We start from the raw sequence: 26,378 nt of genomic DNA, 5'->3' as shown, positions 1-26,378 counted from the left end.
TGGAATCAAATGTACTTTTCCACTATCTCTCCATCCTTCTGTCTATCTGTCCAACTGTTAGTCTGTCCATACATCTATCTACTAGGCCATCCATCCACTATTCTATCCACTATATGCCCATCTCTTCATTCGGTCTGTCTATCCACCTATCAGTTCATTTATTTGTCCACTTATCAAATGTACTGAGCACTTGCCTTGTCCCAGCCATGGTGCTGGATGCCAGAGTGCAGTGAGTGAAAAACAGATGTGATTCTTCTGGCACATAGCTACTTGGAAAGCCTGACATTAACCTGCCACTCACACAAACCAGTGGAAATTCCAGTTGTGGCAAATGTCAGAGAAGTGAGGGATTGGTTCCATGAGAGCCTCTCACTGGAGCATTAGTAAGGACCTTTAGGGAGGGCTTCCTCGAGGAAGGGGTGTATCATCTGATTGCTGAAGGACGATTAGGAGTTAACTGGGCCTTGAAAGGAGGGCAGACCATTGTGACCATGGGCAGAGCAAGTTTGAAAGTCTGGCAAGGTGGGACTGGAAAGGGAAGGATGAGGGAAGAAAGCCATTCAGTGTGGAGCAGTGGTATGGGAGGGCACTGTAGAGTGAGGTGCAGGGGGGGTAGTTGGATTTGTTTTTGCCTAATAGCATCAAAGGGGCTTAAGCTGTACGTGTGAAAAAAACAGGAACACATAATCAGATATCCATTTTGAAAAGGATGGCTGCAGCAATGGCAACAAAAGCATTTCTACTTACGAGGAACTTGGGTGCAATCTGGTTGGAAGTTGGAGCTCAAGTACTTGTCTAGGAGCATCATTTCCATAGCACCACACTGTTTATTTTCAGTAACTGGAGGTGCTTGTGGTCGTGGTGGTGGGGCTTCCAAAGAGATGATGAGAGTGCCGAGGTGTTGAATCTCCGTAGCCTTTTGGAGCTGCCACTGGGCTGCCAGTAAGACCAGAGAACAAGAGAGTTGTTGGTCTGGAAAAGAATGGGACCCACGGAGAGAGAGTTAGAAGATAAGTTGATGAGATAAGAAGAGGGAACAGGACCCTGGACTTCTCTAGAAGTGGGGCTTGCACTTGGTCTCCCTGTGGGCTGAGCAGTCCCGGTGGGCATGCCCTGTATGGATCATACAGCACAGGGCTTAGAGGCTCGTCCTTGAAGGCTTAGGTTTAGAATCCCTAGTCTTGTTGGTTTACTTCACTAGGTGCTGAATCCCTAATTCACCCCTAAGCTGCCTCTGTCGCTGTCACTGACTTTCCCTGGGTTCTAGTTCCCTGTTAGCATTTCTGGTAACTTTGAAAGATGCCTTTAAGGTTCGTTGTCAGTCCAGGATCTGCTAGAACAAGCATGTCAAACTCAAAGCGAACACCGGCCAAATAAACAAGGTTTAAGTTTATGTGGGCCACAAAAAACAAAGCTTCAATATTCATAGAAACATAGGTGTATTTCGATAGAGACATGCTGAATACAAAGGGCTGAAATAAATGAGTAATCGCTAACATAGGACACTCCCCCAACCCCTGAAGCAGCCGCAGGCCCTGTCTTTTTTCCCAAATAGGTCCCTCCAATCCTACACATAGCCTCCCCTCTTCTCACAGAGCCACGCGCACATTACAGGAACCCCACCTCATTCCCTGGTCCCCCTCAACACTCCGAGCACCCCATCACCGAGGGGCCCTGCCTCCCACCTTTCCTCCTAATCTCTCTCATCCTTCACGCGTTGGCTGCGAAGAGACTACCTCCCCGAAGCCTTTCTCTGTCCCTGACTCACTGAACTCCCTAACGCCACCCAAAAAAAAACAAAGAAAAAAAAAATAAATAAATGAGTAATCGCTAACATAAAGTAATAGAACATTTTAATAAAAATATTTTTTCTTGAACATTAACTTACCAGGCATTGAAAAACTGCACAAATTAATAAGCGTAACACAAATAAACCTATTTTTCTTGTTCTCCGAAAGCGAAATATTTCCTATTGCACACACCAAACAAGTCAGTCCAAGACTAATGACTTGGCAATCAAGGCTGCTAAAATATTCGTTGCTAGTATTAGTGGAGAGAAATGGTGCGCCTGTGCAAAATAAATCCACTTTTCATCACCAGTCACAATTCGATGCAAAAAAGACTTTATTTCATGCCGTTGAAGCAACATTTTACTGATGACTTTTCAGTTTTCCATTTGTCTTTCGTTCAGTTGATGTAGCACCCATTTTCCTTCCTTTAAAGTCTTTCCCATTGCTTGTAAACGATAGTAAATCGTTTGCTGAGCAACATTTAATCTTTCTGCAAGTTGTTTTTGAGTTTGACATGCATCTTCATCCAATAATGTTTGTAATTGTTGGTCTTCAAACTTTTTCGGTTGACCTGGATGTTTTTTGTCTTTCACATAGAAATCATCACTTTTAAAGTGTTTAAACCAGTGTTCACAAGTATCTCGAGATGGAGCATGTTCACCATAAGCTTCCCGAAGTATTCAGCAGCACTTTTCTTCAAAATAATGAATTAAAACTTCCTGCAAATGCTCTTTTTTTTTGGCATGAAATTCGACATTTTTAAGTGTAAAAATATCTATGATGTTAACACTTTCAGCAAATTTGACATTTGAAGTTTTGAAGCTTGTTGTCAATACAACAAAATAGCATACATATCAAATCGCATATATATCAACATATGTGTAACTCCATCTATTGAAAAAAATCCGCATTATTAACCAGTACACCTAGTACTCTAAGACTACCCCCCTGTTCCCCCCTCCTGTGATTTACATGAATAACAATATTCCCAGGCATTTCTTCCCACAGTATTACAGGTGAAGCTTGGCTTCAGTCATCCGTTTCCTGTTAACATCATCTGCTAGGCTCTGCCAACAGATGTTTATAAAAAGTAAATGGTACATGTCGCACCTGAGAAGGCTCTCATTCCTCAGGCATGTTCAAATATTCATTTTAATCAGGCAAATTGGTAATTATATTTCCTTGACACACATCCTCATTAAGACCACTTTCTCCTAGCAAATCACTGTCTTTCTGAAAAGTATACAACATCTGTTTTGAAGAAATTCTCAAAGAGAGAAATATCAAGATAAAATATGTTTTAAAAATTATCTATATTTAATTGTTTTCCAATCCTAACCTGGTTTCCCAGTGATATAGAATTTTTGGACAGGAACCCGGATTCTTTGTCCGCCAGAATCAAAGAATGAATCCATGGACAGAAAGTGGTATAGCAAAGGTGGAGATTTATTGAAGAACAAGTACAGACTCCCACGTGGGGAGAGGGAAAGAGTCCCACAGAATGGACTCCCACATGGGGAAGGGAAAAAGGGTCCCACTGAATTCCTCTTCCCTAGGGCTTATAAAGACTACAGAGCCTGGTGCCTTGATATCCCCTCTGATTGGTCACTATTCTCTTGGACTGGTTACTATAGTAACTCCTGGGCTCAAAGGTTGAACCTCACATGGGACATGTGAAGTTCTCACCCCCTCCTTCCTTACTGTTTTCCTATTCCCTTTGGGTTTTCTTCTTCTCCCTCTGGATGAAGGGCTTCCTTCTCTTTATTTTGTAAATATAGATGTTTTGCTGTTCCCAGCTCCCTCATTCTATGGAAATGTACCTGTTGCAGCTTTCCAGCTCCCCCATTCTATGGAAATATACCTTCTGCTGCTCTGCAGCCCAGTGCTTCCTCCATGGTCCCCTTAATTTCCAAAATTTCTAAACCTGTCCTATTTCACCCCCAAAATTCCTGTTTCACCAGGTCACTTTACTATTTCCTCTCCCTTAGAGAACAGGGTTTTCTTAAAAAGGTTCGTTACTTCCCTGGACATTGCAACCTCAGCAGCTGATTGGGAGGAACCGAATCTTATTTAATCCTGAATATTTCTTGGTCCCCTTGGAAACCCTCTCACACGCAAAGAATAAATAGAGTCTCCGTTAAAAACAAACAAACTTCATCTTTTTCCTGTTTCACCTAAGAACTTTTCTCAAAACAGACCTGTTTATGCAAGTCTGAATGGGGTTGAAAATACTGTGGTTTTTGCCCTAGCTGGTTTGGCTCATTGGATAGAGCGTCGAGGCCTTCAGACTGAAGGGTCCCAGGTTTGATTCCAGTCAAGGGCACATGCTCAGGTTTCAGGCTTGATCCCCTGTGTGTGTGTGTGTGGGGGGAGGGGGGGCAGGAGGGTGCAGGAGGCAGCTGATCAATGATTTTCTCTCATCAATGTTTCTATCTCCCTCTCTCTTCCTCTCTGAAATCAATAAAAAAATATATTTAAAAAATACTGTGGTTTAAAAAATTCTAACATATCCATGTCTGCCTTTTTTATTATAATCAGCCAAATGGGTGTGACAAGTGGAATCTCATTGTGATTTTGATTTGCATTTTCCTATTGGCTAATGATTTGAATATCTTTTCATGTGCTTATTGGCCATTTGTAATCTTTGCAGAACTGTCTGTTCAGATCCTTTGCCCAGTTTTTAGTAAGGTTATTTGTGTTTTTATTGTTGAGTTGTAAGAGTATATATATTCTGGATATAAGATCCTTATCAAGTATATGATTTGCTAATGTATCTTCTGCCATTCTTTGTTGTTGTTTTTTGTTTTTTGTTTTTTGAGTTTCTTTCTGGGCCAACAGTTCTTTTGAGTCCCAATTTCAATGTCAAACAGTTCCTTATGTGTACATGTCAGCAATGATATTTCAGTTCTGGATGGTGGACAAATGGTGGTGATGCAGGTCCGACCCTCTCTGGTTTGGTCCTGGGTAACCTTCAGTGGTGCACAGCTGCTGTCTGCTAGTATGGCAAGGCGTCATCGTCTTCCGTCTCTGGACTGTTTCTCTTCTGTCTTCATGGCTGGAGCAGTCCTGTCAATTCCTCTCTGTTGCAGGAATCCACATGGTCTTGGATTCTGCCATTCTTTGGATTGTCTTTGTGACAGAGATGGCAGGAATGTTTTAGCAGCTGCCAAGAATTCTTAATCTTAGGGACTCTTCCTGCTCTCTCTCTCTCAGGGCGTCAGCCACCAGAAACTCTTAGCTAGTGAGATTTCTGTCAGTGTGTCTGTAATGTAATTTTAGCTTTCTATCTTTTGGGGGCTTTGGTTTGCTCTTCCCTGGTTTATGAATTTAGGGACAAAGATTACATGGGGAAGTAGGGATTACAAACATGGGGAAGTAAGTTATACAGGCTGGGTTGGGACTCCATTGTTTGGGCAACAAGGTTAATGCTTCCATGATAATGGGCAGTTTTTTGAATGAGAATGGACCACATTCCAAGGTTAACTCCCAGGTCTTGGGGTCCTAGGACTCCCAGCCAGGTTGGTATGTCCTTTCTCTGACCAGAAAGGGCAATCATGGTTAGCAGAGCATGATTAATATTTCCCATAACCATAACTAGTCCCCAATGTTCTATTTTTGCCCATTACACTGGGAGGAACAGATCTGTAGCAGTACCCTCTAGCAGTGAAGGGGGAGCACTCCTGTTTTATAAAGGAAAATAAAATAAAATAGTACTTTCACATTAAAGCCACTGAAGGCTGGTGAGTTATCCCTATTACAAAATTTGCCAAGAAAATGCCTTGGATAATAATAATTGGCTTTAAAATCTTAAAGTTATTATAAATATAACAAAAGTAAAGGTTATATGATAAAGCTTTTTCAGAGTTTTCCAAAGTTTTTGGTAACTTAAAACTTTGGAGTTTGCTGGGTTAAATAGTGAAAAAATACATATATTTTAAATACCTATGTATTTTGAAATAACAGGCTACTGAAACTGATGGGGGAAATAAGACATTTTTGGGGGGCTAGCAATCTGAATCTGTGCCAGTAACCTAATGTACATTCTTGATAGCCTATGAATAAGTCCTGCCCCTTTCTCCACAATCTGGTCTAGCAAGACCTGTTTTCTTAATTACTCCCCATTTACAAAGGGGCCATAAACAAAGAACTAACAGCTTAGCTACAGGGGCGGTCACTGATATCACCCAGACCAGGCATTTAGACAATCTAACTTCCCCATGCTAACTGACTCAGGAGAGGCTGTGGAAGCCCACCACAAAGCCTGGTAGTTAAGAAACAGATAGAAAACAAAGAAACCGAAGGGTATAAAGAGGAAGCTTCCTCCATATTGGCTTAGCTCAGGATTTGGAGAACTGACCCCTGCGTCACTGTACTAGTACATGTGAAACATTTGAAAATAAATGGGTTTATCCTGGACCTCCAAGTACTCCTGTGTATTTTTCGGGCGCCTGGTGAATTCTGTAACAAAACAATAAGAGTTTGCTTCGTATGGAGAATCTAGAAGATAGATTTGAATCTATTAATTGAATATGTCTTGTATTTTATTTGAAAAATATCCTTAAAAATGTGAATGTATTATTAATCTGAGAAATGCTAAGTACTTAACTTGCCACCTAAATTTTAAGGTCTAAGAGTTAAAATTCTAGCTAATTGGAAAGAAATTACATGGTTTTGCTAATAGAAGGCATGAAGTATGGGGATGTATTATTGAAATAATTAGGAAATTAAGTTGTTCTAAAGCTAAACGAATAAAAGATTTGTGAAAATTATAGAAGGATTGTGAAGAGAAATCTTAAAAGGAAATTATAGGTAGGTGAATATGAAGTAGGCTAATACAGAATGTGTTTAGACCTTTTCCAGGGAAAAAGTTTTTTGTTAAAAGGAAAAATATTTTTTTTTCTGTATTTGCCTAGGAAGCAAAAGTTCTAGAAATTAATGGAATAATTCTATATTGTGATATTTAACCAGGTACTTAATTACTTTAAAAAAGGTGATCTTATTGGTGGGAACTGAAGTTTTACTAGCTTATGTCTGTGTTTAATACACTCTTGTCACTTCAAATAATATATCATCTTTTGGTAGGATGGGTTTGACAGCCTTCCTAAGGTTTGAATTTTAAGAAACATTTTTTTTTTTAATCTAGAGTTCACTTTAGGTCATTCCAATAGGGCCCTGTAATGCCTCAGGATTTGTTTTCTCTTTATGAAGGAAAATTTTATACTGAAGGCACATACGAACCTTTGTCAATAAAAAAAAATTATATTTCAATAGGGAATTATTAGAATTGAAATGTTTTTTTCTTCTACCAGACCATTTGTTGTGATTCTTGCTGTTCCAATTTTTGCTCAGTTATAAATATTATAACACAGTTTGTCTCCGCCAGGTTACAAGCCCACCTCCTTCCATGCCCAGGCCTCATCGTCCCTCTGACAGAGAGCAAGGATCTCTTGACTCTGAGAGAAACCTTCGCCCCTCCTCAGTGTTAGGGTCGCTGAAGGAGGAACACATGAGGCCATTTTGGGCTTTTTCTGGGCGGAGAATTCTCTGTGCAGGTCCTGATTCTGGGAAACTCTGGAGGGGAGAGGTAATGGTCTTAGCAAGTGGAATGTGGTCTAAGCAATGTTAGGGTCACTGAAGGAGGGATCAAGAGGCCAAAGTGGTAAGGGATTATAAGTTAACTAGAGGCCCAGTACACAAAATCGTGTGTGTGTGTGTTGGGGGGTGTGTTCCCCTTAGCCCAGCCTGCACCCTCTCCAATCTGGGATCTCTCTCACAATCTGGGACCACTGGCTCCTAACTGCTCACCTGCCTGCCTGCCTGATCACCCCTAACTTCCCCCACTGCTGGCCTGGTCACCCCCAACTGCCCCCCTGCTGCTGGCCTGGTCGCCCCCAACTGCCCCCCCACCTGCCAGCCTGGTCACTCCTAACTGCTTCCCCCACCAGCCTGGTCGCCTCTTACTGCCCCCCCCCCCCCACCCGCCAGCCTGGTCACCCCTCATTGCCCCCCTCTGCCAGCCTGGTCTCCCCTCACTGCTCCCTCCCTGCTGACCTGGTCACCCCCAACTGCCCCCCCTGCCGGCCTTGTTGCCCCACGCAGCCTGTTTGGTCATCCATTCAGTTGTTTTGGTTGTGATGGTCACTTAGGCTTTTATATAGATAGATAGGTCATCTGGATGCCCAGATGGGCTGAGCCCCAAAATGGCGCCACTACCCAAAGACAGAGAGTCAGAGGTTTTTAAAAGACTCTAGGTAGGCTTTTTCTGGGTGGAGAATTCTCTGTGTAGGTCCAGATTCTGGGAAACTCCGGAGGGGAGAGGTAATGGTCTTAGCAAGTGGAATGTGGTCTAAGCAAGTGGAATGTCCATTGTGAAGTGGCCTAAAGGCCAGTTCCCAGGGGAGCGGGTATCGATGCAATTATTTGATCAGACCTAGCACGCAGTATGGAAGCACTAATTTTTGCTGACACCCCCTTTCCTTGAAAGAATTCAGAGCCAAGATCCTTGTGGGGATGTGGTAGGCAGTTAGACAGACATGAGTAGAACAAGGACGATGGGCCAACTGGAGGAGAAATGGATGGGCCAACCCTGAGATGTGCTTTTTACTACTCTATCTGCTCTGAAGCCAGCAATGAAGGGACCTGTGTAGATTCTCCTTTTCCCTTCCTCTGAGAAAGCCAACAGGTCTTAGAACAGCTAATGAAGATAGAATCAGTGTAAGAAAAAGAGGGGGGAATTTGTAAGAAACATGCCTCTGATTTATCTAAATAGAAAAGAAACAGCATGTGGCCAGGTGGCTATTGAATTTCCCCAGGGCAAACAGGATGTGGGGGTGCGGAGAGAGGATGAGAGCTGTACCTGTGGCTGATAGTACATATCCTACATATCCTCGGAATATTCCCCTAGAGTTGTCCTTGTTCTGCTCTAAGGCCTAGACAAAGGGAGGTGGAGACTAGAAAAGGCCTCAGCCCATTTTTTAAAATAACCCAATGGGAGACAGCAACACCTAGGCCACCTATTAGGAAATAGTGACCAAATAGTACTCAGCCCATGAGGAACTAGAGGAGGGTCTAAATAAATAGGCTACATTCCTTGCCCCATGTGTGATCCTATACAGTCCCCCCCCCACCCCCCACCCCCCGCCAGAGTGTTATTAAAAGTCTCATTTTCAGCATGCTTCTGTTTCCTAGTCCGTCATCTGAAATTTGGACAGGTGAGCCGTTGCTCACAATATCATTTGCAGCACCAAAGTTTTTAGTTCTGATGAAGGCCATATTATCTTTTTCTTTTATCACTTGTGCTTTTGGTGTCACATGTAAGAAATTTTTGCCTAACTCCAAATCATGCTCCTGTGTTTTCTTAAGAGTATTGTAGTTTAAGCTCTTACATTTAGGCCTAGGTCCATAGTGAGTTAATTTTTATGTAAGGTAGTTTTTTAAACTACAATAGACGTCTGGTATTTAGCCAATGAGTAGAAAAACTTAGTTCAAGAGGGCAATCATAAAAATACCACACATTCTTTTAACATTTCATTTTAACGTAAACTATAAATGTACATTCACTTACCGATCTTTGAGGTGGAGCCAAGGATGTGCCTTGGAGTGTGGGTTTATAGATGGGGCTGCCATGTAGCCTTTCTCGAATAAACACCCACAAGGAATCTTTTCCAGTTTGGGTTCTTTCCAGTGGAGTAGTCAGTGAAAAATCACTTGGAGAGCACTCAGAGTGAAGAATGCTTCTAGGTTTATACTTTCCTTTTCTTCAAATCTTTTACACTTGTCTATTTAACACCTAATTCAATAGTATTTTATTTTCACCAGCTTGCCTTTATTAAGTCTTCCCAAAGGACCCTTCTTGGTTTTATTAGACACAACCCGTTTCACATTCCTATTTCTCTGACTTACAAGTATAATTAAAGTACTGGCATAAACAGATTTGGGGACAACTCTTGATGGACACTGAGCAAACTCCTTGAGGGGCAGGGGCAGAGGGGCATAGAGCACAGGAGGGCTCAGTTTGCCCTAGGGACTGTCTGTGCCTTTATAGAGGGCATGGGGCGTGTTGGAAAACCCTTCACATCGGTCGAGTCGTGGTGGTTCTGAGAGCATCTTCACAGGGAGGGCTAAGTGGCAACTTTTTATTTGTGCAACATAAGATTTTTAACTTTGCTAAACCCTCCAATGAGGAAAGCGCAATAACCTGGTGCCAGACAACTGGAGACTCCAGGAGCCCCAGAACTGCCGGCCACTCTCCGAACCAAGTCTGATGAGCAGTCAGACACTCGGGAAATATTTGTTGAGTGAAAGAATGCCCGAACCCCCGAGGTAGCTTTGTTTGAAAGAAAAAGAAAGAAACGTAGTGCTAATGCCACAGGTCCGCATCTGTAAAATGAAGGCAGAGTGGTGGCTAGGTCTGTGTGAAGGTGCAGTCGTGTTGATGTATGTGTTGGCTTCATCTGCATGAGGGCACTGTGGCACTTGGCTGATTTCAGACTTCAGACTGCTAAGTGGGAGGACCAGGAAGAGAATGCAGCAGCTCTTCTGGCTCCCAGCCTTTGGCTTTGCCACCAGAACACACTGGAACAGAACAGAGCTCTTCATCTTCCTTCTCCTCCTCAACCTGCACCTTCCCAGTGTTCCCCCACTCACCTCTTCCACCAGAAGCCTTGGGGTCATTCCTGACCTCAGCTTCTCTCCTCCTCTCCATGTCCCAGCCCTCCACAGTCCTGCCTCCAGAGCTCACCTTGGTTTTGTCCACCTTCCTCTCAGCTCCTACCACCGTACCCCCAAACACCCCATCTCTCATCTGGACAATTCCATCAGCCATTGGCGTCCACACTTGCCCCTCCAATCCATTCCCTGTGCAGCATTCAGAGTCATCTCTTTGAAACAAAAAATGGGTCCATCATCCCTTTACATGGCTTTCCTCTGACCCTCTCTTTTTCTCTGTGTGCTTTCTCATTCTTCAGGTCACAGTTTAAAAGAAACCTGTGCTGATTCTCCCATTCTAAATGAGGTCCCCTGTCATTCACCATCACTCGTTCTTTTCTTTATAGTTGTGTGTTTATTCTAGTGACTTTGATGTCTTTTCTTGTCTCTAGACCATAAATTCCTGGAGGGCAGGAAGCCTGGACTAGGACAGTGTTAGCAGTAGTGGACACTCAGTGGCCATTTGTTATATGAATAAACAAATGAGTATGAAAGAGTGAATACACTACCTCTGGGTCACATGTGTGTATCCACCTAACCCATTGCTTGAATACACCATGTATTCTCTGGACAAAACAAAACAGAAACCAGCATATTGAACTAATCGATAGGACCCTTGCAAACCACCCTGGGGCTCTGCAGTTTGTGGATTACGCAAAGACATCTTCTGGAGGGCGTTCTTGTAATCGGGTGTGCCCTCCCACAGAGCTGCGTCTCACCCAAGGAAGAATTATCTTCCCTTAAGTCCAGGGCCTCTGCTTGCCCAGCTTTGTACCTGCAGGGCTGCCTCTGCCCAGGGAGAGTGCCTTCTTCCAATTCTCCCTGATTCATCACCTGGGCTAGCAGCTTGGGGAACATGGGGAATGGTGGGAAAAAGTCATAGCCAACATCCACCCAAGTCAGGCAAACCCCAAGTTTGAAAAGTGAGAGAGTTTCGGGAAATGCCTTTTCTTCCCCCTTTAGCTGTTGTCTGGATCAGCTTTGGCCAAAGCCAGTGATGCCGAAAGTGTCTGGCCAAGTTGTCCTGGGCCATCTGCTTTCTGACATCCCTGAAAGGCTGCAGATAAGATGTTGGCAGGTCCTTCCTTCCCAAATGGCAAGTGTGGCAGCCAAGCCATGACTCAGAAGGTTTTGTGTGTCCTAGAGACTACCTTTTGGATGCATTTAGGCGAAGAGAAGAGAAGTTGGGTAAATTCACTTGGTACTTAGGAAATATGATTTGGAGACTCTAAGGATATTGGTGTTATAGTTTGTTATTTTTAAGGAGGAGGGGGTCCTGAAGGATATTCGTTTTCTTTAACGGCTTCACGTACCATACAGTTTGCCCTTTTAAAGCAAACCATTCAGTGGCTTTTATTCTGTTCACAGAGTTGTGCAACCATCACCCCAGTCAGAAGTAGAACACTTCCATCTCTCCAGAAGGAACTCCACACCCCTTAGTGGTCACCCCCTACCACCCTCCCAGCCCGGGCAACCACGATTGAAAGGCACTACTAACTGTTGCATTGAGTTCTGGCAGTTTTACAGTTGGGACATTAGGGTTGTCAAACCAGAAAGAGTCCCAAAGTGGTGAAGGATTGTTTTTTGTTTTGTTTACCATTCAAATAAGATTAGTCCCCAGAGAAGATGAAGGATATTGCCGAAGACATTTAGGTAGTGATTCACTGTGCAGATTGCTACTGTGAGAAACTGCAAAAATTGCATTTTGTTGGCATTTGTTCTTTAGCTAGAAAGCCTGCAGGCTACCCATCTTTGCCGTTTTATAAGCAAAGCAATATCCACAATATGTGAAGGAAAAGATGTGAAGGCCAAAGCGTGTGTGTGTGTGTGTTTGTGTGTGTGTGTGTGTGTACAGGGTGGGGCAAGAGTAGGTTTACAGTTGTTTGTATGGAAAATAATATAATAATTAATAATAATGCAAGAATAAATTCTGCATTTCACATACTCACAACTGTAAACCTACTTTTGCCCCATCCTGTATACTTATGTATGTAGCTCCATCATCAGATATTCTCTGAACCCCACTTGGTACTATGGAGAATAAAGAAATGGGTAAGGTTTGATAGCTCTTCTCGGCTCAGACCAGGGTAAGAGTTCCCATGATTAATAGTCATGGAAACAGAAGCTCCCACTTGACTGCTTATTGTGTGCCAGGTCCAAATGCTTTACATGCATGAACTCATCAGTTCTTCACTTTACAGATAAGGAGACTGACTGAGGCACAGAGAGGTTGAGGGAACTGCATCATGTCATTTAGTTGGTAAAGGATGGAAATGGGATTTGAACCTGGCACTCAAGCCTCAGAGTCTGGGCTACACTGGGACCAAGTTAGGGCTTCAGGAGATGGAGGCCCAAAGTGGTCCAGAGGTGTTAAGCCCTTCCCCAAGCCCTAATGTCCTGGTATGATTTATCCCACCTTATGTTACCATTTGCCCTGGTCTCAGGGTCTGGGTACTTGCCTGCCATCTTTCTGGAGATTATCCCCACAGCTTCCCCCATGCCTGGCTTTCTCATTCTTCAGATCTCAGCTTCCCTGTCTCCTAGCTGCCCCATCCAACCAGAGCTCTCCCGCCCACCATTCGCTCTGCCTGTGATCACCTGATTATTTCTGTGGTCATATGGAGCACATGTGTGATTATGTTAGTTATTGGCCTGTTCGTTGTCCATCTCCCCTCTATTCTGTAAGGTCTTAAGGTATAGGACCTGTGGCCTTGCTCACGGTAGAATATCTGGTGACTAGTGTGGCCCCTATCATATGGTGGGTGCTCAGAACAAACTGCTGAATGGGGGAAGGAGGCAGAGCTGCAAGGGAGGGAGACAGGCTTTGTGGCAGAGGTAGTGACTGAGCTGGGCTGGGAACGACTGTTGGAACCTGAGTGGGGAAAAGAGTTGGTAGAATGGAGAGCATCCCTGGAGGAAGGGGTGGGAAAGCATGGGTTGTGTTTGAGGAGCAGATAAGGGTCCATTTGGAGGCATCCTGTGCTGTCTTGTGCAGGCTTTCTCAACCTCAGCATTGACACTGTGGGCTGCATTGTGCTTTGTTGGGGGACTACCCTGTGTAGTGTGGGATGCTTAGCACCACCCCTGCCCTCTATCCATTGAATGCCAGAAGCTCCATCCCCCTCCCAATGTGACATCCAAAAATGTCTACAGGCATCAAATGTCCCTTGGGTATCAAAATCATCCCTGGTTTAGAGCCACTGGTCTAGTGGGAACAGTAATCTGTACAGCTAGGGAAGTTTTGGGCTATTGGGCTACGTTTGAGCCCCAATTGCCAGAATGAGTGAGGATCCATTGCCATCCTCATTTATCCCTTCACCAAATGTTTACTGAATGGCTCCCACATGCCAGGGACATTATACTAGAAAGAGAAAGCCACATGCTGACAATATACTAGAAAGGGAAAGCACACTTGGGGCTTTTCTCACGAAGATTTGAGGGTTGTGGCCCTTTAACAAGGGAGTTTGATGATATGGGTAAGGGTTTCAGGAAGAGTCACACTGGTGGTGATAGATAGCCTGGGGTGGATCAGAGTGGGGAGCACTGCATAGAGCTGTCTTGGTAGCGGAGGTGGGAGTGATTAACACCTGGCCAAAGGTGTGCCGCTGCAAATGGGGAGGATGGCTGAGTATGGGAGATGATGTGGACAGCATTACCTGGTTGGCTAAAGGTACACAGTAACACATGACCCTAACATCTATAGATTGGTGGACTGGGGACCATGGTGTCAAAATCTGGGCTATCAGGAGGAGCCAGTCTTGAAGGAAATATGATAAATTTGCTTGTGGGAATGTTGACTTTAAAGTGCTAAATGGACAAGTTGGGAGCTTGGACATGGCCAGAAAAACAAAAAACTGCTTTCTACTCTACTTCCTTTTTAATTCTGTGGCTTCTAGTCAAATGGAGAAGTGTGGTCCCTGTTGTCCCAGTTCATGTATTATTTTGAGTCAGATTAGTTAATAGGAGCCAAAACATTGAATTTTGAAATATTTTTTACAGTGCAATAATGTGGTATTGTAACAACAGCAACCTTGTTAACCAGACTGCCTGCTAATTAAACTTGCTCACCAGTATTTTATTATTTTAAGTCTGTCTTCCAAAAGGCAAACTAGGTGTAGAAAATGAGGCTTTTCTTTATAAAAATTAAATTATCATTGCATTCACCTTGAAGTATTTGAAGTTGCCTATAGAGTAACAGGTTTAGCACATCACCAGAACATAAATTATTACAGTATTAGGTATTAATGACAGGATTAACTCCCATAGGCCTTTTCCTAGTTGGGTGATGAAAGCAGTGATTCATTTGCTTTGGGGAGTACATTTATTATAGTTAGTCATTGATTAACTGGTAATAGCGAAAGGATCAATGAAATTTCTAATTCTTGGTATATATTAAAAAGTCAGCTTTCATTAACAATTGACAAATATGCCCAAAAGGTATAATAAAAATGAGAGGAAATATATTGGCAGAGACAAATTTGAGAAAACAGTTAGTTCATGATATTAAAAGTGCAAATGCAAAGAGTGATTACAATTTGATTATCTTTCAGACAGGATATTGGCACATAAATAGTCTCATAGGAAGGATTGATAAGACATTGTGTGAATTTTTAAAGGTGTTTAAGATTTTTCTCTGTATGCAATTGCTTTGCACTTGATCATGCTTAAAGAAGACTCAGAAGCCTTTTCTATCCATAGTGTAATGCCACCCCAAATTCACTTTTTTTTTTTTTATCCCTTAATTTTGAACGATGGTTACTATGACAATCTCTATCAGTAGGTGGCCAAATTTTGTTGGGCTTTATACGATGGATGAATCAAAGTTCTTTCTAAGACCAACATTTTCTTTGAAAAATAATTTTAAATTAATTTAAAATTTTGATTTAGGCTATGTTAACTGTTTGATCTAGGCAATGGTAACAATAAATTATGGTGATGTATGATGGCAGCTCAGAGCTTGTTTTTCTGGCTTGTCATCCAGTATTCCTAGCTGGATAGTTCTCTGTAATTTCCCCTCTGTGATCACCTGCCCTGAAGTTGGGGCTCTGGAGCATACTAGGCCTGGTCTGCCCCTTGTTGATCTCCATCAAGTTCTTTACTCTTGACCTTGCTTGCTGGTTACCGTAGATAAATGGCTTGTCATTACAGATGTCTACAGGGGTTCGGTGGTGAATTGGGCTAGGTGTGGACTGTGGTGAATTTGAATGTACATGCCTCATAGAGGGGCAGCCACTGCTCAGCCCCAGCCGGACATTGGCACACTCCAATGGGGCCTGATATGGCCATTTTCCATGAGAAATCACAAGGCCAGGTGTACACTGAGTGGCCAGATTATTATGATCTCTGAACTTCATATATATATTAGAGGCTCAGTGCATGAATTCATGCATGGGTGGGGTCCGGCCAGCCTGGCCAGGGGGAGGGGACATGGGCGGTTGGCCGGCCTGCCTGTTGGTCGAACTCCTGGTCAAGGGGACAATTTGCATATTAGCCTTTTATTATCCTATCTAATAAAAGAGTAATATGCAAATTGACTATCACTCCAACGCACAAGATGGCTGCCCCCATGTGGACACAAGATGGCCAACAGGGGAGGGCAGTTGGGAGGGACCAGGCCTGCAAGGAAGGGCAGTTGTGGGCAATCAGGCCAGCAGGGGAGGGCAGTTGGGAGGGACCAGGCCTGCAAGGGAGGGCAGTTGGAGTGATCAAGTCTGCAGGGGAGGGCAGTTAGGGGTGACCAGGCTGGCAGAGGAGGGAAGTTGGGGGTGACCAGGCTTGCAGGGAAGGGCAGTTGGGGGGGACCCAGGCCTGCAGGGGAGAGCAGTTGGGGGGGACCAGACCTGCAGGGGAGGGCAGTTAGGGGTGACCAGGCCTGCAGGGGAGGGCAGTTAGGGGTGACCAGGCCTGCAGGGGAGGGCAGTTAGGGGCAAACAGGCTGGCAGGGGAGCAGTTAGGCATCAATCAGGTTGGCAGGGGAGTGGTTAGGGGGTGATCAGACTGGCAGGCAGAAGCGGTTAGGGGCAATCAGGAAGGCAGACAGGGCAAGCAGTTGGGAGCCAGCAGTCCTGGATTGTGAGAGGATGTCCGACCGCCCGTTTAAGCCCGATCCTACTGGACACAGGCCTAAACGGGCGGTCGGACATCCCTCGAGGGGTCCCAGATTGGAGAGGTTGCAGGCTGGGCTGAGGGACACATACCCCCATGCACGAATTTCGTGCACCGGGCCTCTAATATAGGATATACACTGAGTGGCCAGATTATTATGCATTCAGAGATGATAATAATCTGCCCACTCAGTGTATATGTGAAACTCACGATTAAAAATGTTGGCGACAACAGCGCAGCCAGTGTTGCTCAGTGGTTGAGCATTAATCCATGAACCAAGAGGTCCCCGGTTCGATTCCCTATCAGAGCACATGGCCAGGTTGCGGCTCGACCCCCAGTAGGGGGTGTGCAGGAGGCAGTTCATCAAATGTTTCTATCTCCCTTAAAAAAATCAAAAACATATTTTTAAAAAATCTTGGCAACAAATTTGAAATTTTATAAAACCTGTATGAGCCAAATAGAACACATCTGCTAGCCAGATCATATCCAAAGATTTGGAGTTTGTAATCTCTGGAGAAATCACCAGTTAGCATCCCACAGAAGATGAATGTGCCGGCCCCCAGCCTGTACTCCGTATCAGCCCTGTGCTGTTGGCAGGAACTGTGAGCATCACAGCGTACCAGGGAATTGTTCGGGGCCTTGCCAGCATTATCTTTGTGTCAGTCTTCTTATTTACCAAAATGTTCCATTCAAAGGAGACATTTTGGAGACAAAAGTGTCCTTATGGAGGCAGACAACTTCCGGGCAGCTCGGGCACGTTCCATCTTCTTTGTGGCCGTCTCCTCTTCAGACTGGCCTGGCTGCACTGAGATACTGAACAGTGAAAGCTGCTGCTTATTAACTGTGTGACCTTGAACGTGAGCCATGACTAAGATCCCTAGCTGGGCCTCAGTATCTCCCACAGCTTAAATGAGAGGGTTGGTTAACGTAACTTTGGGAACCCTTCCATCACTGACAATTTCAAGTTCTTCATTGGGAAAAGGTAGGCTTCTGTAAGGTAAGCCTTTGGCCTTCCAGGATGGGCTGCCATGAATGGGTTCACTTAGCTCAGTGGTACAGGCAATTTAAAGGGTGATGATTAAAAAGCGGTGAATAATACTAAGAAATGTTTAGGACCAAATACCTGAACTGGGCACAGACAGGGACCTAAAAATGAATAGGAACATATACAAAACTAGAGGCCCAGTGCATGATTGAATCATGCACATGTAGGGTCCCCTACACGCTTTCGCTTTCGATTGCGGGGGAGCTGGGTGCCTGTCTGCTGGTGCACCAGGCCTTTTGGAAGCCTCCGGCGTGGCGGAGGCTTCCGAAAGGCCTGGTGCCGGAGCAGACAGGCACCCAGCTCCCCCGCTTTTGATGGTCCGTGGCGGGATGTGAGCTCGCTGCTCCAGAGGCCCCTTCTGTTCCACAGAACAGCCATGTCGCAGACGCTGAGCTCGCACCGCCGCTGGCGACGCGAGCTCAGCGTCCTGCCGGCCCAGTTGGCTACCCCGGCCACCCCAAGTCCCGCCCCCTGCGCCTCCCTCTGGCCCAATCGTGGGCGTAGCGGAGTGATGGTAATTTACATATTACCATTTTATTAGGTAGGATAACACAAAACCATAAAAACATTACCACCACCACCAACAAGGAAGTCCTCCAAGTCATTATTTCAATTTAGGGAAACAACAATCACTTTGCTTCCGTGTCTTATGAACATGTTAAAGCAGTTCCTTAATTAATTGCAGGCCAGTGCTTCTCACATTTGGATTTGCATTCAGTCACCTGGGACTTGTTAAAATGCAGATTCTAACTCTGGGGTAGGCTTAAGATTCTGCCTTTACCACAAACTAACTCCCAGGTGGTGATGCTGCTGGTGGTTCGTTGGCCACACCTTGAGGATTGAGGTGTCGGCCCAGGCCCGCCCTCTGGGCCCCAGTGCAGCCCACTTCACTGTCACTCTGTCACCCTTGCCTTTTCTCTCTGGCTTAGCCTCCATTTCCAGGCAATTCTGCTTAATTGGGATGGTCATTCATTACTCTTTAACCAGGCAGTCTCATATTTAAGTTGACTAGGAAAAAAACAAACAACCCCCTCCCCCCTACTGGATCTTTAAAGTGTCTTTTCTACTGCTCATGGTGTATCAGGGTGCTTTAGGAAGGGACCTCAGTATATCCATACTCCACGGCTTGAACTGCCAGAACAGTGCTTCAGGGAGTCTGAAGAGAGCATCTGGGCTCCTCCAGGGGGCAGACACTTGCTCTGCCCTGGAAGGGAAAGCATCACAGGCTCTCCTCAGGCGCTTGTAGATGTCAGCTAACTAATACCTATGCCCTGCTCTGCGGGTAACTCTGGACTTTGGTGAAATAATTTAATGCAAATGTTAATTTATTCTCATAATATAAAAATTGGCCCTTCTGAGGGGCTGGGGGAAGTATAAATGTATACAAAAGATTCTTCCTTTTAGAACTAAGGATTACAGGCCTCAAATGTCTTTAATTCAGCCTTTATTAAAGTTAAGATGAGACCAAAGACCACCAGCTTCTGTAGCAGGAATCTTAAGGGAATCCAGGTGCTTTTGAGAATGCAGAGTCCTGCGTCAACAAATTTCCTTTATTAAGTACATAGGGTAAATGGAATAGTGAAATGTGAGCTGTCATACATTTTAGGTCAAATCTATTTATTTTGTACATTATTATCATAAAATTGAGATTCTAGCTAAGATTTTACTAAATAAACGAGTAATAATGAAATTTTTATTTTAGTACCTTTTGAGACAATGACTACCAATTTTCAACCTTTTTCATCTCCTGGCACACATAAACTAATGACTAAAATTCTGTAGCACACCAAAAAATATATTCTATTTTTTTTGCTAATCTGATGAAAAAATGGGTATGATTTTGATTCACTCATACCGGACAGCTATTGTTGTGTTGGCTGTTGTGATTTTTTTATTTGACCGTCTAAGGGAAAAGAGGTCAGCATGCCTGACCAAATAGTTAGATACTGCATGTTTTAAAAATTTTTATGGCACCACCAGTGTGCCTGCTGTGGCACACCAGTTGAAAATGACTGTCATAGGAAACTATGCTTGTTAAAACATTTGTTGTAGAAAACTGTTTATAAATCCTGTTTGTTGTAGAGCACGAATTTATGCTTCAACCTTGGGGTGACAGTTACCTCCCTGATATGGTTCTGGTTAATATGTCCAAGTTTAAACAGCTCTGCAAACTGTCTCAGAAACAGAAACATAGCTAAACCCTTTCATCAATGCAAAATGGTTGTTATTCAAGTAAAATAAATAAATGATGCTAACAATTAACTTTCAAACACAAACAGAACCTCGTTTTTTCCCATGACTCCTTCCTGACCCTTTATTTTTAATGCCTGACCCATAGGTATCTATTACTGTGTAATAAATTACCCTGAAAGTTGGCAGCTTCAAACAACTCACATATGTTATCTCACAGTTCCGGTCAGGATCTAAGTGTAGCTTACCTAGGGTCTCCCACAGGGTTCAGTCAGGGTGTCAGCTGGGGCTGTGGTCTCATCTGGAAGCTTGACTAGGGAAGCTCTTCTTCCAAGTTCACTCATGTAGTTGTTGGATTGTTGCATGGAGGGCCTTCACAGGCTGTGGGCCAGAGGTCTGCCTTAGTTCCTTGCCATGTTGGCCTTCTCCTTCGGGCTACTCACATCACGGCAGCTTCTTCCTTCAGATGGAGGGCTCCAGGAGAGAGAGTGAGAAAGATCGATCTAGATGAAAGCCACACTCTTTTTTTTTTTTTAAGCCTAATCTACCTTTTTTAAACCACTTTATTGAGGTACAATTGACATGTAAAAAGCTGTATATATTTGATGTGTAAATTCATTTAGTTTGGGGATGAGTAAATATCTTACTCTTGTTATTGTTATTATTATTATGTGTGTGTGTGTAGCGAGAACACTTAACATAAGATCTATCTTCTTAGCAGATTTTAAGTATACAACACACTATTGTTAGCTATAGGCGCTATGCTGTATATATCTCCAGAACTTCCAATCATGCATAAATAAACTTCGTACCCTTTGAGCATCACCTCCCCATTTCCCATACCCTCAGTCCCTGGCAACCATCATTCTCCTCTCTACTTCTATGAACTTGGCTCTTTCAGAATCTACATATAAATGAGATCAGACAATATTCATCTTTCTATGACTAGCTTATTTCACTTAGCATAGTGTCCTCCATGTCCAGCCATATTGTCCCACATGGTAGGATCTTTTTTTTTTAAGACTAAATAATACTCCACTCTATGTACTAGTATGTATATACCACATTTTCTTTATCCATTCATCTGTAGGTAGGACATTTAGGTTATTTCTATATCTTGGTTTAGACTACTTCTTGAAGGGACAGACATCCTATCACCGTATTCTGTTTATTAGGAGAAAGTCACCAGGTCCAGCCCACACTCAAGAGGAGGGGCTGCACAAGGATGTATTGTGACACCGGGGTCTTTGGGGCTCAGTGAATGAGTTGAATCCATTATCTTGCAGGATCGCTCACTGTCCTTAGCAGGGAGATGCATACACCAGGGTTTCCTTCAGTCCTTGTTCAGATTGAGCTCAGGTTGGCTGAGATTCACCAAGCAGCTGCTGTAACACTCTGAGCTGTAGGTCAAGAACTGGTAGATTATCATGTATATACAGTTTGTTCTATAAAGTATGTACAGGTGGTTATGTTTATTTGCATGGCTGTCTTTACGTTCTGATAAAGGAATTAAGAAGGAAGGACAGCCTAAAGCCAGAGGTCCACTTTAAGATGATAGTAAGCTAAGTATGGTGGGTGGGAGGGTGGCCATGGGATTTTAAAAGGTTACATACAACTGGTTCCTTCTTGCTGTACAGATCTCAGCTTAAATGACACCATCTCAGAGAGGCCTTCCCTCTCCATCCAATTTAAATTAGCCATCGGTTCCTTCTTCATCCTTGGCACCTTCTGGCTCAATTCTCTGCTTATGTCCTTGTCTATCTCCCCCATGAGAACTAAGCCCAGGAGACCAGAGACCTCACCTGTTTTGGTCCATCCCTGTATGGTCAGCACCCCGAATGGGGCCTGGGAAACTAGGCTCTCGGTAAGTGCTTACTGAGTAAATGAATGAATCGATCATGGAGACATGAGATTATTCCAAGGAGTTTTGGAAATACAACATTTTCGTGACTTCCAAAAGAAATGCCACTTACTCGGTTAACATGGAAAATACATTCATTTATTTTTAAAAAGAAAACGGTTTTAAGATAGTGGGGTAGTTTTTTTTTTTATAAAATATATTTTATTGATTTTTTACAGAGAGGAAGAGAGAGGAATAGAGAGTTAGAAACATCGATGAGAGAGAAACATCAATCAGCTGCCTCTTGCACACCCCCTACTGGGGATGTGCCCGCAACCAAGGTACATGCCCTTGACAAGGATTGAACCTGGGACCCTTGAGTCCGCAGGCCAACGCTCTATCCACTGAGCCAAACCGGTTTTGGCTGATAGTGGGATAGTTTTATCCATGTTACTGATTGCTGCTGGGCCATTGGGCAAGGCAGGTCACTGCTCTGGGCTTCAGTTCCCTTGGAGGGTTAACACCAGGGCTGCAGATCAGGGGGCTTCAGACTGTGCCATCCCCAGATCCCAGTTGGACAGGGACAGCTCTGTGTTTACAGCATTGGTCTGCCACCTGAGGTTTTGGTCGAAGAAAGGACCCTGTGGCCAAAAAAAAAAAAAAAAGTTTGCAATCCACAGGGCTTCCATGCCCATGAACGGTCTTTCCAGCTCTGAAGAAGCAGGCACTGGCTGTGGTTCTTTGGCCGAAAAGGGTAGATACCTGTGGCTGGTGAAGCTTTGGGCCAGCGGAACCAATAGGAAGGCAAGCCTGATCATTTCAGTGCATGTGATCTCTCTCCCTTTCCAAGAATCCCTTCTCTTCCCTCCCCTGCCCCGCCTCCCCCAATCATCACACCTCACTTGTGCCCACATCATGCTGTCTTTGAAATGTTAGCATCGATTTTTTTTTCACATCAACTAACTCATTTCAACATTTTATTTCTGGCACGGCATATCCCACCAGATAGCCAGAGCTCCAAGTTTTATAATTGAAATTCTGTCACATCCCCTGAAACAGTGCAAATTGTGCCATTAAGCCTGGCTAAAAGATTTGAGAGTACTTCACCTAGTAATTTAAATATAATACTTCTGGCAGCTTTCAATTGGGTTTTTTAATTCTAATTAAAAACCTATTATTGAACATTAATATCCTCTCTATAGTGGGCTATTGTGCCTCTGAGCTCCATTTTGGCCAGCTAGCTTTTAAACAAATAGCTTGTTGCATGGCTGTGAGGCCCACGTGGTTTGTCCTGGCCTTTGGGAAACACTAGGTCCCGGGCATAATTAGTATAAATCAACATCCTCTAGACTATGACAGGAAAATGGTATGTTTGACCAGCAGCTTATTAAAATGACCTACTTAATTTAAGAAAAATATTGTATCTACTTGCATGGTAACCTGGATGCTTTCCCTGGCAGCCTTAATAATATTTCTCCTCTTTCCTTTTTTTTTTTTTTTTTTTTAAAGAACAGGAAAGGGAATGGAAAGGCCCATTCTACTTCATCCAGGGTGCAGACCCACAATTTGGACTGATGAAGGCCTGGTCCACTGGGGACTGTGACAATGGTGGAGATGAGTGGGGGCAGGAGATTCGTCTAACTGAGCAAGCCATTCAGGCCATCAACAAGCTGAACCCCAAGCCCAGATTCTTCGTTCTGTGTGGGGACCTCATCCATGCCATGCCAGGTAAGATTCGGGTTGTCGCCGTGACCTTTTCTCCTTTGCCCAGTTATAACTGCATTTGGTCAGAAAAAAAATGATTTCTCTTAAAAGTTGTCTTTATTCGGTAATGGCTCATTTCTTCTCTTCATGACTGTTGCAGTATCATCAAACATCAGAAAAATGCACACTCATTTTATATTTAGAATTTGGTGAGATTAATCACAGTAATTAGGCAGAGCTGCAGTTCTGATGATCTGAGCTTAATATGAAAAATGGAGCAGATCCCCATGTGTCACCTTGCTTTATTTCCAGGGGACAAACTTGAACTGCTTCCAGATAACTATATCCATAAATGTAATTGTCTCTTCTACCAATTTTATTTCTCCTGTATTTGTTAGTGCTTTTTTAGTTTCAAGTGACAGAAATCTAACTTAAACTGGATTGTTTTAAAGTATTACCTAATGGCACTATAAATATCAGAGGTAGAGTTGGGTTTCAGGTATGGCTGGATCCAGAGACTCAGAGGTGGTTGTTTTGGGACTTGGACTCTCCATTGCTCAGCCCTGCTCTCCTTTGGCTTGACTTCATTCTCATGTAGGCTCTCTCTAGGTAGTGGTCCCTGGGGCTGTAGGTTTATATCCTTCTTATAGAAGCCACAACAGAAAGAAAGTACCTTATTCTTGGTGGTATAGTCAAAGCCCCAGACCAACACCCAACCAGCTCATGTGGCCCACTGAAGCTAGGGTGTGGGTTCCACTCTGCTGCAGCCACGTGGTCTAAAGAACAGGATGGGTCCCCTAAGGGAGAGTATGATGCTGGGAATGTGAAAATAATAGATGCTGGGAATGTGAAAATAATAGATGCCTTCTAGAACTCACTTCCTTTTTTTCTTCCCCTACCCTGATATCCTTCTCTGATAGCCCAATGAGCAAGTATAACCAAGTGGAAACTGCCCCTGCCCCTCAGGGAGGCAGAGCAGGCATCCATGGCCACTCTTATCTAGGTCCTGGTTTCTGCATAGTGGAATAGCAATGACCAAGGACTATTGCAGAAAACACTGCAGTGGCTATAGGTATTTGTTTTCATCTGATGTTAACTTGTAAACCAAGACTCCTACAATGATGTCTGACACCTTTAGAAGCCAAGGTTCCTTTGCAGTAAGCCAAAGTGCACTAATTTCTCCCCATCAGGGCTCACTTGTCTTCCATCTTACCTCTGCAAAACAATCCCAGAAGGAAGATAAAAGAATGGAAAAGGGGCTGCCCAGAATTGCTCTCCTGGCAGTGTAATCAGCAGGGAGAACCCCCAGACCTTCCCTCATCTGTTTACTAGCATTTTACACAAACTCATCAGTGTGCACATGCCCACGTCATCCACTCCCAGCAGGTAGAATCCAGTGATGTCATCTCTAGAGAAGTAGCCTGTCCTGCGATTGGGCCTCTACAAAGGTGGCCAGATGGAGAAGAGGGATAACAAACTAGTGGAGAAGGACCTGAACACTCAGGCTCAGGTGGCTGGGACTTCAGCTCCACATCTGCTCCTAATGCACTGGGTTATCTTGGACACACTCCTTACCTTCTTAAGGCCTCAGTTTCTGAACCAAGAGCCGTTGATGGCAGCAAGAATTTAAAACCTCAACAGTCTGGGGCTGTATAGTACAGTGGCAGATGACTGACTCTGTACTTCCAATCAGTTGCTGAACATCTTAGCAGCTTGGTACAGAAACACATTCACAGGAAGGTGGTGAGTTTGTTCCGTAGAGAGGTAAAATCTTAGTTTCCTGTGTCTTGGCCACCCGGTGACTCTTGGCCAAGGGTTCCTAGGTGCTGAGCTTGTACAGTGCTAAAGTGACCACAGAGTGCTCAGTTTCTAAAAGAGTTTGCCTCCTTTTCCCCCCATTGACCTCTCCCTGGCCACTTCTACCCCCCAGCACATACCCTCACCCCCCTACTGTCTGTGTCCATTCGTTATGCTTATATACATGCATACAAGTCCTTTGGTTGATTTCTTGCCCCCCCCCCCCCACCTTCCTTCTGAGGTTTGACAGTCTGGTTTCTTTTCTTTAAAAATAGAGTATTATGGGACTTGCTAGAATTATATAACATGTTCTTGTAGATGTTTACTACTTGTTCTGAATTATGTTAATGTATTCAGTCATATTGTCACCAGAAAGAGACCAGGACTGAGCATAAGCAGTGAGAGGAAACTTAAAGGACTGATTATTAGGGGCAATGTCTCTTTTGGAACAAGATAGGTTAGGGTGCAGGTCCCAGTCCAGTTGGCTGGGAGACAGGTATTGGTGTCACACAGAAAGAAGATTCCCTGATTTTCTAAGCAGACAGTGTTCTCACTGGTGAAGAGGTGAGTGACCTTGTTGTTCTCATTTTCCCAGACAAAGTTCCAGCCAAGGTTGCCCCCATAAGGGGCTGGAAAGGGCCTTTGGGATTGACCTGTGTAGCCCCAGTGGTGGTGTTCTCAGAAAAGATATATTTCCTCTCAGTCTCCACCCAAAATTTAGAATGTGTGAGTCCGTGGGAGGGGAGTTGACAGCAGTTAGATTGTAATTGAGAGTTGCAACTCTGCCAGGGGAAATAGCTAGCACAGGAAAGGGGTCGACCTAAACAGAACTGGGAGGTATCGGTCATTGGGAAGGTTGCTGAGATGATGGGCCAGGCTGATAATCAAATGGGGAGGCACATGGGTTCAGAAAAGAGGCTGTTGGGTTATGAAATAGCCCAGTTGGTGGAAGGCTGAAGGTTGAAGGTTGAGAGTAAAGTTGCATAAACGTTGATCAAGATATCCTAAAACTTTTCCTGCTGCGAGTGTTCTGTTGATGCAAAGAGGTGCCTGATGTGCTAGGACAGTGTTGGTTGTAACTGGTCCTAAGATGGAGACTCTTGGATGAGTGTTCAGTTATGTTGTTTAAATACGACTAGAGTGACTGAATGGCTCTGCCTGTGAGCATTCCTCTTGTCATTTTTGTGAGTTGGAAGTTATA

At 44.0% G+C, this 26,378-nt stretch overlaps 1 protein-coding gene across 1 annotated transcript in view; it reads left to right on the top strand.

Annotated features, from left to right (window-relative positions):
• The window catches only part of CPPED1 (calcineurin like phosphoesterase domain containing 1), a 115,967-nt gene that overhangs the window by 4,338 nt on the left and 85,251 nt on the right, over positions 1-26,378 (top strand). The window contains exon 2 of the mRNA XM_079796803.1: positions 23,186-23,404. Within this exon, the coding sequence (XP_079652929.1) occupies positions 23,186-23,404 (219 nt within the window). The remainder of the gene's footprint in view (positions 1-23,185; positions 23,405-26,378) is intronic.

Source organism: Cnephaeus nilssonii (genome assembly GCF_951640355.1).
Source record: "Cnephaeus nilssonii genome assembly, chromosome: 2".
Classification (NCBI taxonomy): Eukaryota; Metazoa; Chordata; class Mammalia; order Chiroptera; family Vespertilionidae; genus Cnephaeus; species Cnephaeus nilssonii.
Note: the sequence above shows the minus strand (reverse complement) of the source record. Positions and strands in the feature narration are given on the sequence as shown.